We start from the raw sequence: 12,534 nt of genomic DNA, 5'->3' as shown, positions 1-12,534 counted from the left end.
AAATTTGCCTTCTTTAAATACTTTTCGTAAAATACAAGGTCTAGAAAACTATTTGAAAAAAAATGTGATAAGCGGTTGATAAAAATGTTATAACTTTCAATGAAAGCTTATAGAAAAACTCTTTAAATTTTGATAATTCTTTAAGATTCCAAGCGGAAAATTCCAGGCATCAAAAGCAAGAAACTCTTTCAAAATGTCCTTTGCCAACTATATTTTACATATTTTTGTTATAATCCAGATAAATAACTTAAGATAAAATATAAGAGAAAATATCGTGTGCTATGAATAATAGTGTCATTAGATGAATTCACCACTTGGCAAGTTCTAGCCAATAATATATATAACCCATAAATAATTGTGTTCTTTCTTTGCTAGTTTCGGGCATTTTTGTTCAAAGTGTCGGGCCAGAGCGCAGAAAAGCCCTCAATTCTGGCAATAGACTCCCGGGGAGACAAATATTTATTGCCCTGTTGAACTCGGGAATACTTCCCAGCGAAGGCTTAACGTGGCCATTACTCTTTTTTGCTCCAGTTTGTCAGAGCCACTTCGCTCTAGTTGTTCAGGAGGGCTCTTGAGCAATGGGGCTCATTAATTCGATTGTTTGGCAACGGGAATAAAAACTAAATTGGTTTACTTTTTTTGCCTGTTTTATTGAAGTTCATTACTAAAAATTTAAATTAAAATTTTATTGGAAATACATATACCATATACATACAATTATTATTAGTGTTGTAATTGCAATTGGAATTTTCTCATTTCTCGTTTTGCGTTCGATGAGAATGTAAAATTAAACGATTGCATTAAATGTGGCCAAAGCAGACAGATCGGTTGACATTTTATTTGCCGAATATGTCAGAGAAAATTTGTGGCTATAATATAATTAAATGAAAATCCGATTTACACGTTATATTAAGTGGGAGATTCTAATCATATTCAAATTATTCAAATGAGAGCTTTAAACACGAGTATACAAGCTGCTTTGGTATTGAGGAACTAACTTTTAACATCTGTATATGTATAATCGTTTCTCGTTTTGCATATTTCACACGTTTCGTTTGTTTTAATATAGTGAAAGCGCTTAGACCTAAACTCTATGTTGTTGTAGGTATATATCGTATGACTTGTTCATCATATATGTCTATAAGTATTAATCGTTCAAAATATTATTATTGTAAATAATTAAAAATGGAATCGCGTAAGTGCTCTATAAGAAAATCGTATAGAATTTTAATGGTAATTCACTTGGTTTCACTAAACTCTCGATAATTCTAAATATTTCTATTAATTAGTTTTTTACCTACGTTATGCCGAATGGTTTTTTATCTGAGCTAGACTTTGCTACAAGTATTTTATTCGTGAATATCAATTTGTTTTTTATCATTTTGTTGTTCTAGTTTTAATATTTAATTTAGAATCTCATGAACAGTGGAGTGAAAACTTTTTCGATTTTCTTTAGTGTTCGCTTCTATATCATAATTCGTTCGACCTTAAGATTACGTTCACATGTGTATTTAACAAACATTGATTTGGCTTTTTATTCGAACAGAAAACAACAATTTCTTACTAGGCTTTTTTAGCTTACGGAACAACATATAATGGATAGATTTCCAGCAAATATTACTGTTCCAAAGTGCAAAATCACAGACCCCAAAATAAACTCACTGTGACTTTGACATTTGCGTAATATTTGTGGTCCTATGTGCAAACTATAAAAAACCACTATCTCAAGCTTATCTTGAAAACTGATTTTTGTTCAAGTGACGCAGGATTTGGGATCCTAAGTATTTAATTTCTACTTTTGTTTTTTAACCTTAGGTGTACTTTAAATAGTATGTTCATGAAATGCATCAACTCGAATTCGGCGATATTAATTTATTTTTTCGTCTTCTCAATATGATTGCGATTTCTTATGTACTTTTGACAGCTGGCATAAACTTATGTATACTATGTTTTGTTTACTTTAATAATGCGTTTTGCGTTTATTTGTTTTTTTAATATTTTTAACACGATTTAAGTAGTAATTTGTCATTGCAATTGTTATTTTTTGTGAATATGAATTAGTTAAGCTTTTGGAATGTTCCTACACCCTTTGTTATCGTTTACCAACACGATTTGTGTTCTTTGGGAAGACAGTCAGAAATACAAAGCCTCAAAATATAAATAGCAAATATGTTGTGAGATTTTATATATTTTATACGTACTTAAGCCGAAATCGCATGAGTTTACAAATTACAGAAAAGAAAGGGTTCAAATGGTTAATTTTCGTGTAACTTTGCGTTATCGCTTCTTAGTTTGATTAGGTCCCGTTCACAGAATTTTGTTTGTATCTTTAATACTTTTAAGAACTAAAAATAAATGATAACGGCTGAAATTTTATACAATTTTCTTGCTGCTAAATAAAACAAAAGAAAAGCAAAGAAAGAATCATGCAAATAGCAATGGGATCATCTCAAGACCCACTTAACGTCGCGGATTCCAAAGATCGAAGATTGAGGGCCAGGCCATTGAAATTATGGGCAGGGTCAACAAGATGACAGAGTATGCCAAATGGGTACCGGAATTACATCCGTCCTCGGTGCAGCAGTACGTTTGTGTCTCCCAAATTTCTAATAAAATAATTAGAGTGATATTTCATAATTAGCTGAGGTCAAGCATTTGTCAGAAATTCAATTATTGTTGCGGTTCTTGACAATTAACTTTCATTTGTCTAATGTATTCAGACTAATTACATAGTTCAATTAACTTGTGGTTAACCCGAAAGGCTAATAGCTCACCTTTCTCCTGACATTCAGTGGCACAATCGCGAACAGTCGACAGCTCACTAACGTATTTCTGAAAAAAATAAACAGGAAATATTATAATTCATTCTGTAATTGTGGCATTTGGATTCATATTCATGACAGCTTAATTAAATATCAACCGAATCCAACTGCATGTCAATATAATAAAAGTGTGCTGGCCAACAGGGCGTATGAATGCCATTAAGTTGCATATGTAATGGCTGTTTATGGCATTCGCAATCAATATCAATAAAAATAATCAGGACGCGAAGTCTATTATATTGCACATATTTATGAACATAAGTATACAAAAATGTTGTATTGGTTTGAATACATTTAATATTTCGATTTACTATCAATTTAAAAACCGTTAATGTAATAAATTCGAATGATCTATATAAATTTAACTATATGGCTGGGGATTTTTAAGCTGGAAAAGTTTTTAATGCATAGGAAAACTATAAACTTTAAAAACACGAACAAAAAAGCTTTAAATGTCAGTAAAGCTATAAACATAAACATTTTTACGACCTATTTCGGTTGGCAAAAGGAGGATTAAACAGCAGCAGAAACCTTTGTTTTGTTGGCAAAATGTTTGCCATAAAGTTGGCCAGTATCATCAATATGACTGCCTATCATGGTAAGTAGGTCATAAGTAGGTTATCTTAAGAGTATCGCTGACCCAAGCAGATTTCAATCAAACCCTGAATAGCTTTTCACTTTGATGTCTAGGTAATGCCGTAAGAATGTTCTAAAGGAATTATTTATTTCACTCACACATTCGGGAGCGGAGTTTTGCGGTCTAAGCCACTTTTGATGCTCTTTTAACGACGGCTCCGTGAGTTCAGCAAGGGGCACCATATTTCTGCCTGGCTACGAATAAATAAACATAAAACACATCGTACAACGTAGAACATTACGTTACAGACCCAAGTAACTGCACAAGTTGGTTTTTAGCATATATACTCACATATGGCTGACATTAAAGTTTACGACAACATAAGCAGGGGACACCAAGTCTTACACACACACACACATGACAAAGATAGTCCTGTGGCAAGGACATAAACTGCTCCCTCAAAACACCCCCTTTTAAACTCTCGAGTAAATTGAAAAATGAGGCTTGGCAACGCCTTGCGGCCCATTAGGCAAATAATAAACATGTTCAATAATTACCCTGGGGTGTGCGTCGTGTGTGAGTGAGTGTTATTCTTTGGCCGCAGCCCCACAACAATGCACCTGCCACCTGCAACTACCAATGCAGCATGCAACCACTGGCAATACAAAACACGTGTTCACACCAGGAGGCCACAAGAAAACAGGATGCAGGATCAGGAGGAGCAGGAGGAGCAGCAGGTGCAGCTGCAACAGCGGAAGGCAGTCAGCCGAGGCAGCTTATGGGGCACTTAAACCGCTTAATCGATTGAGCCGAGTGCCGTGGCAGCGGCCGGCAGGACGATGTGCAACAATCCGGGTCCTGAAACCCGACTAAGCCATTCCGCAGCACTTAACGACTTTGCGTGCTTATCGCCCGTTGGTAGCTGCATTTTCCAGGACATCTGCAGCTGGCACCGCACATTGGCAGCTCATTGTTTATGTAACAGGTCCTGCGATAGTGACCACTGTAATGGACCTCCCACTGCACTTTGCCACACTCAGGAAAAACAATTGTGAACAAAAAGAGTGTATCTGATAGGTACGTCATAGTTTTGCACTTCTTAGCAAAGAGTGGAGGGGAAATCTCTTTGAGATTTATTAAAATAAAAGTAACTACGAATATTTTATGGTACCCAAATCATTTTTTGGTATTCAAAATATATATAACAAAAGTTAGATATTATCAAAAGATGAATTCATCACTATAAGCTCGTATGGTTCTTTTGACTCATTTTATTCTTTAACGATAAATGATATTAATGATATTAATATTCTTAAAATTAAATGATGCTTAACTTATTTTTTGTCCGTGTAGTCCACATATTATCCCTGCTCCCATTTGCTGCAAATGTTGTCTTATTAAAATGAGACGACACCTTACATATTATAGCAATAATATCATTTGCCCTGCGTTTTCTTTGCCACTGTTTGTGCATAATTTGTGCCACTTATGTCCTTTAGGCCAAGTAACGCCACAAGTGACCCCAAGAAGTGTTGAAAGGGTAAGCTCATTATGTTATGCGATGTCACCAAATGCGTTTGGGGGCTAAGTAATGTGGCTAGTATAGATAATGTGGGGATAATCACTAAGAAAAAACACAGGCTGACATGGGATCAACTAGGGGGAATGAAATTACAGACGTTGTCATCATTTCTTATGCAATCGGCCTGATGTACCACCGAAATTTCAGTAAACTTAATTTCCTTTCAGCTTTCCTTCTTCAACGAGTCACTTGCAGAGATTTATGCATCTGGCCTAGTTTAAAAATGAAATGCGAACAAAAAATGTGTGCAACGACGGGCGGGGGCGGGGGAGGGCTAGGTGGGCGTGGCTATGGTCTGTCGAGCACGTCGGGCCAAATGCAGCTCGGCATGTTATTTGGTTGTTAGGCCAAAAGTTGGACCAAAGGAAAACACGAAAAACGTTGAGCAGAGCAATAATCTTGAGACAGCCGGGGAAAAGTTCCTCCATTGCCAGTGTGCTACTTTCACTTAAGCCAGTTATATCATCTCTTCTGCTTAGTTGTGATTTGAACAACCGTCTTACCCGAACCCAAACCCAAAAACGAACCCAAGCCTGCACTTTGTACCCAAGACCAAGTCAACTCAAGCAGACAGCCACTGATGACGACGTTGATGATTTCAATTTTGCATGCGAGTGACAGCAAAGTGAAGAAAAAGACGTCTAAAAAACTAAAAGACGCAAGTTGCACAAAAAATAGGGAAAAAGTGGTAATGACAGGAAAGTACTGCCATTGCAAAAACGGAGAAAAAACGGAAAACAAGATTGGAGAACTAGCTAAAGGGTTCGAAGCGGGTAATACCCTTTAAGTTTTGACGCAGTTGGGAAGTAGAAGGATCTTCTTCCTTTAAAATCTACTATCGATAAGTAATTCTATTTATTCTTGGTTGGCACTTCATTTATTTCAAAATTAATATACAGATTATTTTGTCACATTTATAGAATATACAAGTAGATTAATCAGATTAATTACAATATAAGAAAAACAATAGTTTACAATAGTTTCTAAGCAATTTTTATTATTATTAAATTTTCACAATAAAAAACTCTATCAAATTTAAAGAATTTAAAACTACTTTTTGGACTGGGTAGTGTAAAAACTAAGCATTGCAGAACTCAACTGTTAAACATTAATTTTCTAGAACTCATGAATGACTACTTCATTGGTCGAAAAGTGTTTTAGCAATAATATAATACCCACTTCAGCGGTATGAAAATCTTGAGGAGCAGGGAAACCAGCTTCGACGTCATGAGTGGCAATGGCAACTTTGAATTGTGGGAGTGTATGGGTGCGTTATGTCTGAGTGTGTGTGTGTGAGTGCACCCAGGATGCGCATCGTCCTTTAGCCATTTATGAACATTTCAAGTGTTCGGGGGCAACGGACAAGACGTCAGCATCTTGATCTTTTGAAGGAAGACGATGATTTGCCTCAAATCATGTGTGCATGTGTCCTCGACGGCTTTTCCTAATGCATTCACTGGAATGATGCACAATTTTTCACAATTCCAATGTATTAACTAAATTTGTTGTCTTCTTGGGTAATAACATAAAATCACTTAATGGTTATTGGTATGCAAATGAGCTATAAGATTTCCAGCGTTATCTTTGCTCCGTGCTGTCCTCGTTAAAATGTATCTAGTAAGCTCAATAAATCCTTTCAGCATTCCGTCATTAAAATCATCAACGATTCTGGTCACGAACTCGATTGCGAAATCCACTTGAACATTTTTGCGACATTAATTACAGAGTCGTGACTTATCAAACGACAAGCGCCAGTTGCATTGCAAAATAATTCAATACGGAGAGGCGTTAAAGTCGCAAACAAATGAATTATTCAAGAGCGCTTTAATTCGATTTCAAATTAAATTTCTGGCGCACAATGAAGGAAAGTGAGAAGTTCAGTCAAGTGAATGGCAAAGAAACGCAGGTGATCAGGGAATGTGCAATGTGAGACACTTTTCTTGGGAAAGCGAAATCGAAAGGAGGCCCGGAGCAACTTTCGGGTCTCATATGCATTTGCCAAACATGGCCTTCAATTATTAAGCCAAGGTGTTTTGTCAGTCCCCCCGAAAAAAAAAAAACCGGAGGTTGAGCTCTCGCTTTTGCTTTCGCTTCACTTGCCGCATTGAATGAGCACCGAAAGTTACTCTATATATAGAGAGGGTGCAGCCTGGCTGCCTTTGCTCCATTATCAAAATGCAATTTCATCAATGCTGGCTTTGGGACCTCAAAAAATCCGACCGGCAACAAAAATGTTATAATGTCTGAAATTTGATTTTCCCTCCAAGAGTGAACGCTCTGTACGCTGCACTCTGCACTCTGCACTGTGTGGCATGCAGCAGGCATCAGCTTTCAGCAGCGGCTCACTGCGAATCCCACGACCCCGATGGCACCTCTTCATCCCCCATCCCCCATCCTATCCCTATTCCGATCCCGAGCCCAATCCCTGCCAGCAGCCAAGATTCACAAAGCGAGGAGTGGGAAAACACTTTTTGGCAGTGCACTTTGTGGCAGAATGCAAGCCATGGCAACAGGAATTTTGTATAAAACGAGGCTTCATCCTTCAAAAAGTGAGCTCTCCATTTGTGGGTATATATATATATTGGGCATTTTTTTGGCCGCGGGGCGTATACGTAATGCATTAAGCTGATGCGGCCAAAGGCCAGTCTACATATCATCTATGTGAGAGCCAGCCACAATCAAGGACAAATTGGTTTAGATATGAAACCACGCCGAAGGCCTCTTCAATTTTAGCCAAAACTTTTAATTAATCACGAACTCTGAATCAAACTATATACAAGAAAATGCTTTTACCATGAAAGAAAAATATAAAATTGATTAGTACGAAACAAAAACCAAAAACATTGTATCCGCAAGGCTAAACAGGCATTATATGGACAAAATATGTTTTATTCTTGGTTCTTTGCCATTTTATGGCTCTCTATAATTTTTGCCTACTTGCTTGAAAATTAAACAAAGTACACAGATCGTAAAATACTTGAAGTAAATATGCGGTCTTTGCGAATTATTTTTACTGCCCATTTTCAATTTCGCTATAAAATAAGATGTTCCCCTGCCAATAAAAATAAATAGGTAATAAAAAAAAGGTGAAAGAACTTAGGTTTAGAAAGATTTTCCCAATCCTCAGAACCATTAAAGATAAGCTTGACAAGCTGAAAATATTTCCAGTTAAAGTTCAAACGAGTCCATCTAAATGTCACATCAGCGAGGTTGGCCCAACTCAAAAAGTGGCGCATCATCTGGGGTGATACTCAATTGGTTTCCCTAGATTGCCCTCATCATTGTCAGGTTCACCTTTCGGTGACCCAGTTGACCCACATCGCAGTTGCCACATAGACAAAGGGGCAAATGCTAATGAGTTGCCAATTCGGACGTGCCACAAGCATCTGGGCTGGGCTTCTTAAGACCGAAGATTAAAAGCCCCATCCATGATCCAAAATGCAAATGTCGGATTTCGTTTGTGGGAAAACGATTTGTGTGCCAGGCAATAATTTTTAGCCCGACGTCCGATAACTGAAAGTGGCCAAAACACACAGCAAATGTGGGCTAATGCAATGGCAAACAGCAGCAGCAACGACACTTGCATTTTATGCTTCTTGCCACAAACACAATGGCAAACATCGACCGGCAACCGGAAGCCGGATGTATTGTCATTTATTTACAAGGGCAAAGCTGCGCCTGTCCAACACACTTATCGTCCGGCCATTATGTCGATGCTTCACAGTGTCCACTGTCCAAGTGTCCACTGTACACGTGGCAAACAATGGCAGCTGCAGTTGCCACTGCTGCAGCCACATGCCCACACATCTGCTGCAGGAAGCAAATCCGAGTGGATAATCAAGCGAACAAGCGATAAAAACTACAAGACATGGATGGGAATGCCGGCACTTCCCCTCCCCTTTTCACACACTTACATCCCCCATAAACTTTTATCGATTGGAAGTCCCCTTCCGCCGGACTCGGTATTTATTACAACACTTGGCCACAAACTTAGGCCCTGGCTGCCCGGCATCTTGGACTTGTGTTTGCGGAAAATCTAAAAATTGAATTTCAGAGTCAAGCCAAACATTACGCAACTTACATATTAAAATGTAACGAGGAAGTAAGAAAACTTCGGAGAGCAAAAGTTTTAATACCCTTGCAGTCCTACCGAAAATTTAAGCTTTCGTGACCTGTGCGAAAATACATATGACAGCTATGGGAAATAGTCAACTGAAAGGATAGAACCGAAATGAATTAAAATCATCATTAACTAAATTAAAACAAATAAAATTACATTATCCCAATCTTTAGTGCATAACTTTTCTAAATTTTATCCAATCTTAAAGTGGCATACCTCTAAAGACTTCTGGGTCGATTCTCTAAAAAACTGCATTCAAAATTTTTATTTTAGCGTTAGTCAAATTTTTGACCCATTTTCATGTTAGTTATTTCTAAGTTTCCGATGTCTTGTAAAAAGGTGACCATTAATTGGACTTCTACAGTCCATAACTTTACCAAATTTAATCCAATCTTAAAGTGGCATACCTCTAAAGACTTCTGTGTTGATTCTCTAAAAAACTGCATTTAAAATTTTCATTTTAACGTTGGTTAAATTTTTGACCCATTTTCATGTTAGTTATTTCTAAGTTTCCGATGTCTTGTAAAAAGGTGACCATTAATTGGACTTCTACAGTCCATAACTTTAACAAATTTAATCCGATCTTAAAGTGGCATACCTCTAAAGACTTCTGGGTTGATTTTCTAAAAAACTGCATTTAAAATTTTCATTTTAGCGTTGATCAAATTTTTGACCCATTTTCATGTTAGTTATTTCTAAGTTTCCGATGTCTTGTAAAAAGGTGTCCATTAACTGGACTTCTACAGTCCATAACTTTTCTAAATTTTATCCAATCTTAAAGTGGCATATCTCTAAAGACTTCTGGGTTGATTCTCTAAAAAACTGCATTTAAAATTTTCATTTTAGCGTTGGTCAAATTTTTGACCCATTTTCATGTTAGTTATTTCTAAGTTTCCGATGTCTTGTAAAAAGGTGACCATTAATTGGACTTCTACAGTCCTTAACTTTAACAAATTTAATCCGATTCCAAAGTGGCATATCTCTAAAGACTTCTGGGTTGATTCTCTAAAAAACTGCATTCAAAATTTTCATTTTAGCGTTAGTCAAATTTTGGACCCATTTTCATGTTAGTTATTTCTAAGTTTCCGATGTCTTGTAAAAAGGTGTCCATTAACTGGACTTCTACAGTCCATAACTTTTCCAATTTTAATCCAATCTTAAAGTGGCATACCTCTAAAGACTTCTGTGTTGATTCTCTAAAAAACTGCATTTAAAATTTTCATTTTAACGTTGGTTAAATTTTTGACCCATTTTCATGTTAGTTATTTCTAAGTTTCCGATGTCTTGTAAAAAGGTGTCCATTAACTGGACTTCTACAGTCCATAACTTTAACAAATTTAATCCGATCTTAAAGTGGCATACCTCTAAAAACTTCTGGGTCGATTCTCTAAAAAACTGCATTCAAAATTTTCATTTTAGCGTTAGTCAAATTTTTGACCCATTTTCATGTTAGTTATTTCTAAGTTTCCGATGTCTTGTAAAAAGGTGTCCATTAACTGGACTTCTACAGTCCATAACTTTAACAAATTTAATCCGATCTTAAAGTGGCATACCTCTAAAGACTTCTGGGTCGATTCTCTAAAAAACTGCATTCAAAATTTTCATTTTAGCGTTAGTCAAATTTTGGACCCATTTTCATGTTAGTTATTTCTAAGTTCCGATGTCTTGTAAAAAGGTGTCCATTAACTGGACTTCTACAGTCCATAACTTTAACAAATTTAATCCGATCTTAAAGTGGCATACCTCTAAAGACTTCTGGGTCGATTCTCTAAAAAACTGCATTCAAAATTTTTATTTTAGCGTTAGTCAAATTTTTGACCCATTTTCATGTTAGTTATTTCTAAGTTTCCGATGTCTTGTAAAAAGGTGTCCATTAACTGGACTTCTACAGTCCATAACTTTAACAAATTTTATCCAATCTTAAAGTGGCATACCTCTAAAGACTTCTGGGTTGATTTTCTAAAAAACTGCATTCAAAATTTTCATTTTAACGTTGGTCAAATTTTTGACCCATTTTCATGTTAGTTATTTCTAAGTTTCCGATGTCTTGTAAAAAGGTGTCCATTAACTGGACTTCTACAGTCCATAACTTTAACAAATTTAATCCGATCTTAAAGTGGCATACCTCTAAAAACTTCTGGGTCGATTCTCTAAAAAACTGCATTCAAAATTTTCATTTTAGCGTTGGTCAAATTTTTGACCCATTTTCATGTTAGTTATTTCTAAGTTTCCGATGTCTTGTACAAAGGTGACCATTGATTCGACTTCTACAGTCCATAACTTTTCCAAATTTTATCCAATCTTAAAGTGGCATACCTCTAAAGACTTCTGGGTTGATTTTCTAAAAAACTGCATTCAAAATTTTCATTTTAACGTTGGTCAAATTTTTGACCCATTTTCATGTTAGTTATTTCTAAGTTTCCGATGTCTTGTAAAAAGGTGTCCATTAACTGGACTTCTACAGTACATAACTTTAACAAATTTAATCCGATCTTAAAGTTACATACCTCTAAAGACTTCTGGGTTGATTCTCTAAAAAACTGCATTCAAAATTTTCATTTTAGCGTTAGACAAATTTTTGACCCATTTTCATGTTAGTTATTTCTATGTTTCCGATGTCTTGTACAAAGGTAACCCTCACTTGGACTTCTACAGTCCATAACTTTACCAAATTTAATCCGATTCTAAATTGGCATACCTCTAAAGACTTGTGGGTTGATTCTCTAAAAATCTGCATTGGAATTTGCAGCTATAGAACGCAACTATGCCCTTAGAATATAAAGACTACCCATAACAAGAGCTTCATGTACATTTCACTTAGGGAAATACGTTTATTGCTTGTCTTCTAAGACACGTTATGAATTGTCAAACGATTGCAGTGGTCCTGTTCAACGGAGGACTGAGTGGACGGCCAGCTCTCCGGAATGGTTACATGGCATCCTCTTGTGCATCGGCAGCTGTGGGCATGTCGACATGTAATTGACACCGAAAACGACAGCTCAAGGGAACAGGCAGTGCCCTCAATGGACTTATGGATATTGCCTCTGGACCGAACTGTGGGTATGGGTAAGCCATTAGGACCTGCACTTCCATGCCCAGTGTCAAACTGTGTAGTTGAGCTCATGAGTCAGGAATCATGATGGGGCATGATGCGTTATGGTATGAGGTTACTCCACTTCGGCTTCAGCAAACAAAGAGACCATTAAAACAAAGTGACAATTTATTGAAAATAATAAGAAACAAAGAAGAGCAACAGAAACAATTAACTTTCATTTACAACTCGAGAATGATTAATATAAAATATCTATTTACAAGTTATTTGACAATAAATTTTTGTTCTATTTAAAAACCTTTTAAAACGTACATAAAGTTTTAACGTTTCTTTCATTATTTTATGCAAAGAATAAATGGAAAAAGGAATATTAAATATCGA

At 36.4% G+C, this 12,534-nt stretch overlaps 1 protein-coding gene across 3 annotated transcripts in view; it reads right to left on the bottom strand.

Moving 5' to 3' along the window:
- Positions 1-629: 629 nt before the first annotated feature.
- The window catches only part of LOC108046662, a 31,250-nt gene continuing 19,345 nt past the window's right edge, over positions 630-12,534 (bottom strand). For all 3 annotated transcript variants that reach the window (XM_017126502.2, XM_017126503.2, XM_017126504.2), the window contains exons 3-4: positions 2,775-2,832; positions 630-2,606 (exon numbers count right to left, since the gene is read on the bottom strand). In XM_017126502.2, the coding sequence (XP_016981991.1) occupies positions 2,461-2,606; positions 2,775-2,832 (204 nt within the window). In that variant the 3' untranslated portion in view covers positions 630-2,460. The remainder of the gene's footprint in view (positions 2,607-2,774; positions 2,833-12,534) is intronic.

Source organism: Drosophila rhopaloa, unplaced genomic scaffold, assembly GCF_018152115.1.
Source record: "Drosophila rhopaloa isolate 14029-0021.01 unplaced genomic scaffold, ASM1815211v1 contig_167, whole genome shotgun sequence".
NCBI classification, from domain to species: Eukaryota; Metazoa; Arthropoda; class Insecta; order Diptera; family Drosophilidae; genus Drosophila; species Drosophila rhopaloa.
This window is presented reverse-complemented; position numbering and strand designations above follow the sequence as displayed.